At 48.3% G+C, this 4,969-nt stretch overlaps 1 protein-coding gene across 3 annotated transcripts in view; it reads left to right on the top strand.

Annotated features, from left to right (window-relative positions):
- The window catches only part of aff4 (AF4/FMR2 family, member 4), a 58,683-nt gene extending 56,441 nt beyond the window's left edge, over window positions 1-2,242 (top strand). For all 3 annotated transcript variants that reach the window (XM_063202678.1, XM_063202677.1, XM_063202676.1), the window contains exons 21-22: window positions 630-667; window positions 2,156-2,242. In XM_063202678.1, the coding sequence (XP_063058748.1) occupies window positions 630-667; window positions 2,156-2,228 (111 nt within the window). In that variant the 3' untranslated portion in view covers window positions 2,229-2,242. The remainder of the gene's footprint in view (window positions 1-629; window positions 668-2,155) is intronic.
- The last annotated feature ends 2,727 nt before the right edge of the window (window positions 2,243-4,969 follow it).

Raw genomic sequence — 4,969 nt, 5'->3', positions numbered from 1 at the left:
ACTTAGTTATTTTATATCAGAGGTATTTAAAAAGTATAAAAAGTTCTACTGGATTCACTTTGTACCGTATTAGTCTTTTTCCTGTTTCACAAAGGTAGGCAGCAGCCTGTCATCCAAGTAGTAGCCTGTGCAGCTTTTCATACATATAGTGTATGTACATTTCAAACAGAGTAGTATCGGTATGGTATCGGTATCGGAGGATACTGCACAGTTGGGTATCAGTATCGGGGCCGAAAAATGGTATCGGTGCAACACTACTAATATTTGCTGAAGTTCAACCACAAACTGTCGTCCAAACTGCTTTTGTCTCCTCTGGCGCCAGTTCCTCCATGCAAAGTCAGTTACTTCCCTTGTGGCTCGTGGCTCTCGTCGCTCTGGTCGCTTCTGGTGTATTTGTGTGGTTAAAGTTGTGTGAAGCAGCGTTCATTTCACACTTGACTCTGCAGTGCTTTTTTTGCATGGTCTGTGACACTGACTGTGTGTCTCGCCTGTGTGTCTCGCCTGTGTGTCTCGCCTGTGTGTCTCGCCTGTGTGTCTCGCCTGTGTGTATCGCCTGTGTGTCTCGCCTGTACGTTTGTGGTCAGGGTGTGTGTGTGTAACGTGTCCTCTCCTCTCTGCTTGTTTTTCAGAACTCTTTAAGCAACACCCAGGCTCCGTCTCCAGGGAAGTAAGTGGCCCTCCTTCTTCTTCTACCTCCTCCTGGTATTTGTTCAATGAAAATAGTTTTGACATTATGCAAATGTGATGCAACACACCAGTTGAGATATGTCTGAAGTAGGGATGCAAATGATTAATCGACTTTAGATTAATTGTCGAGCAAGAGGTTGCTCGATCAAAATGTATTAATCGCAATTAATCGCGAGAGGGCGCTAGAGACTGTTGAGTAGTTCTAGTTCTAGTCCTATTAAAATCTATGGTGCGCAGATTTTATCTATTAAATCGTCATTGCAAATTCTAGAGTTCTTGTGGGTCTTTTGGAGATGTGTACTTGAATCTGTGATTATGCCAAGCCCAATGGTGTAAGTTGTTACTGTTTGAATTATGAGAAAAACGATCTTTCAAGACAGGCAAATGTCACTGCAAGCAGCATTTCACTGTAGGGTTAAGCTTGCTATGTTAGCTTAGCGTGCTAACTAGCGAAATCACAAACGTAGTCATTTCAAATTGTGAGCTGTAATTTTAATCACTAACACCCTGTCCTATATCAAGACTAGTATTAGCTGAACTAGGCATGGTAATATATGACCATGCATGAAGAGGAGCACCATCTGTTCAATTTCAGGCGAATCCGTGTTAGCTGTAAGTGTTGTTGTCATAGCTCCATTCATTCTCAATGGAGCCTGTTAGCTTATTAGCTCTCCTTACAGACACAGGAAATAGCTTTTTTTTGTTCAGAAACGAACTTTGTTGGCATTGCTATGCATTATGGACAACAGCACACCACCCAAAATATAGCATTTCTTTATTTTGAAGCGTATGAAATTAAAATGCTTGTGGTTGATCATGCTGGCTGACACACCTGCAGACAAGTTGTCTGATCACGTTTCACTCAACGTTGTCTGTCATCATATCTCAGGCAACTGCAAGGAGACATAGAGGGTGCGTGGTGCTACTAGTTCACTCATGTGGTGAAACCAAGCAATGCCCCCCCAAAGGTGGTGTGGAGATGCCATAGAAAACATGTCTGCTTTCTTTTCCTAATGCATAATTACTTGAGGAATATATAATATAATATAACATAATACAATATGGGCTTAATGATCATAATGTAATTCTCATAATATAATTTAATATAACAATATAGGCCTATACTTTTTGAACTCAGTGTTTTAACTATTTAGCTGATATTTTAAAAGGCCCTATGAAATTCAGGTGAAAAAACGGCGCTTATCAATTAATCGAAAGTCGATCGATAACACTATCAACTAATGATTAATGAATTAATCGATAATTTGCATCCCTAGTCTGAAGTCCCTCTCACTCTGTGCACCATACTTATGGAATCGCACAGAAACCCTTACCTAGCTTCTACCCTGGCAGCTACTCATCTTAAACCCTCTCTCTCTCTCTCTCTCTCTCTCTCTCTCTCTCTCTCTCTCTCTCTCTCTCCCTCTCTCTCCTCTCTCTCCTCTCTCTCTCTCCTCTCCTCCTCCAGTAAAGCGGCAGGTATGCCGTCTCCTGTGTCCCCAAAGCTCTACCCTGGCAGTGCGGGGAGCTACTTGTATTAAACACATCCTTTCTCTCTCTCTCTCCCCCCCCCTCTCCTCCTCCTCCTCCTCCAGTAAAGCGGCAGGTATGCCGTCTCCTGTGTCCCCTAAGCTGTCCCCTGGCAGTGCGGGCAGCTACTCGTCGGGCAGCTCCAGTGGGAGTGGCTCCTCCTCGGTGACCATCCCCCAGCGCATCCACCAGATGGCGGCCAGCTACGTGCAGGTCACCTCCAACTTCCTCTACGCCACCGACGTCTGGGACCAGGCCGAGCAGCTCGCCAGAGAACAGAAAGGTGGGGAATTGGGTGTGTGCTAAGTTGTGTGTGTGTGTATGTGTGTGTTTGCATGTGCGTTAGCGTGTGTTTGTGTGTGCATCTGTGTGTCAGGAGGAGAGGAGAGATAGGAACATGACACACACACACACACACACAATCACACAAGAGTTCTTCGTGGAGCTTGAGAAGACAATGGTGTGCGTGTGCGTGTGCGTGTGCGTGTGTGTGTGTGTGTGTGTGTGTGTGTGTGTGATCTGATGGTGTTCTCCTCTCCTCTCTCCTCCTCCTGTAGAGTTCTTTGTGGAGTTGGAGAAGACGATGGGGTGTGTGTGTGTGTGTGTGTGTGTGTGTGTTTGTAATGTTCCTAACTTCTCCTCTCTCCTCGTCCTCTCTACTCCTCTCTTCTCCTCCTCTTCTCTGCAGAGTTCTTTGTGCAGGGTTCCCACGGGTCATGGAATTTCTGGAATATCATGGAATTTCATAAATGTTTTTCCAGTCATGGAAAGTCATGGAATTTTACCATTTTGCATGCACAGTCATGGAATATCATGGAATTTTCTAAACAGTTGTGTAAAAGCAAAAACTTTTTGGTTTGGTGTATAAGATTGGTTCTTACTGGTTATACTACAGCGCTTTGCCAGAGACGGTTAAGTTTTTGCAATGAGCCCACTGAAGTCTGGCGGTGGCTCGGTGTAGGCTCTAGGGGTGAAGACATGGTCATGGAAATTCTGTGTTTTGGGTCTGGAAAGTCATGGAAAATCATGGAATTTTCTATCTGAATTAGAGTGGGAACCCTGTTTGTGGAGCTGGAGGAGACGATGGGTCGTGTGTGTGTGTGTGTGTGTGTGTGTGTGTGTGTGTGTGTGTGTGTGTGTGTGTGTGTGTGTGTGTGTGTGTGTGTGTGTGTGTGTGTGTGTGTGTGTGTGTGTGTGTGTGTGTGTGTGTGTGTGTGTGTGTGTGTGTAATGTTCTTAACTTCTCCTCCTCTCCTCTCTGCAGAGTTCTTCGTGGAGCTGGAGAAGACGATGGGTCCGCTGATCTTCAACACCAGCAGCATGGTGGAGCTGGTGCGCTACACCCGACAGGGACTCGCCTGGCTGCGGCAGGACGCCAAGCTGGCCCAGTAGACAACACACACACACACACACACACACACACACACACACACACACACACACACACACACACACACACACACACACACAGTAAAGAACAGCAGAGACCTGACACACACACACACACACACGCACACACACACACACCTGACACATTCATGCTCGCTCATTCATGCATACACACACAGACACACACAGACAGCCGCCTAGAGCCTGGAACTGGAACTGAACTCTATGGGCCTGCTGTGCTGTGCTGTGACGCGAAGGCTAGCTAGCTCCACATGAACTCTGGTTAGCGGCGGCTAGCTAGCTAGCTCCACGTGAACTCTGTGGTTAGCATCGGCTAGCTAGCTAGCTCCACATGAACTCTGGTTAGCGGCGGCTAGCTAGCTAGCTCCATGTGAACTCTGTGGTTAGCATCGGCTAGCTAGCTAGCTCCATGTGAACTCTGATTAGCGGCGGCTAGCTGGACCTGCGTGCCTCATGCCAGACATATCTCATATCACTAGCTCACATACTCAGCTCACCTCAACTCCCTCACTGTGTTCAGCTGCCCTCCATCTGCACCAGCTTGCCAAAACCAGCAGTGTCAGCAGCAGGGCAGCCAACGGCAGCAGCAGCAGTAACGCAATGGCGACTGTGGAGACAATAACTAAAGGCGCAGAACTCCTGTTCCAAATGGAGCTAATCAGCCCAGCCCAGCCGCCCGGTCCGACCCAGCTCGGCTCGGCCCGGTCTGGTCCAAACAGTAGCACCAAGCCCGGCCTGGTGACCTGGCTCCACATGGCCACCCGAACTCAAACCCAAACCCAAACTCGACCCAGAGGAGCGCTGGCTGCCTGCCTGCCGGGCCTGGACGCAGGACCTGTGGTCCACATGTGGCGCTGGCTGCCTGCCTGCCTGCCGGGCCTGGACGCAGGACCTGTGGTCCACATGTGGCGCTGCCTGCCTGCCTGCCTGCCTCTCGGGCCTGGACGCAGGACCTGTGGTCCACATGTGGCGCTGCCTGCCTGCCTGCCTGCCGGGCCTGGACGCAGGACCTGTGGTCCACATGTGGCGCTGGCTGCCTGCCGGGCCTGGACGCAGGACCTGTGGTCCACATGTGGGGCCCAGAGGAGTTAGGCGCTGTTGACGGTGGAAGAACTCTTCTATACATCAGCCAATAGGAATTGCCCATTCCCGCCCCCGGTCCCCAACCTGCCCGCCCCCATACTCTCGGGTGGATTCGGTTTTAATTATTATTATTATTCCAAGTTATTTATTCGATTCATTGTCATCGACGAAGGCATTTTAATGCAAAGCCATTTTTAATTAGGCTTTTTAAAAAATATTTTTTTTGGTTGTTATTTTTCGTCAAGAGCAAGCAAAACATG

This window comes from Engraulis encrasicolus, chromosome 7 (assembly GCF_034702125.1).
Source record: "Engraulis encrasicolus isolate BLACKSEA-1 chromosome 7, IST_EnEncr_1.0, whole genome shotgun sequence".
In the NCBI taxonomy this organism is placed as follows: Eukaryota; Metazoa; Chordata; class Actinopteri; order Clupeiformes; family Engraulidae; genus Engraulis; species Engraulis encrasicolus.
Note: the sequence above shows the minus strand (reverse complement) of the source record. Positions and strands in the feature narration are given on the sequence as shown.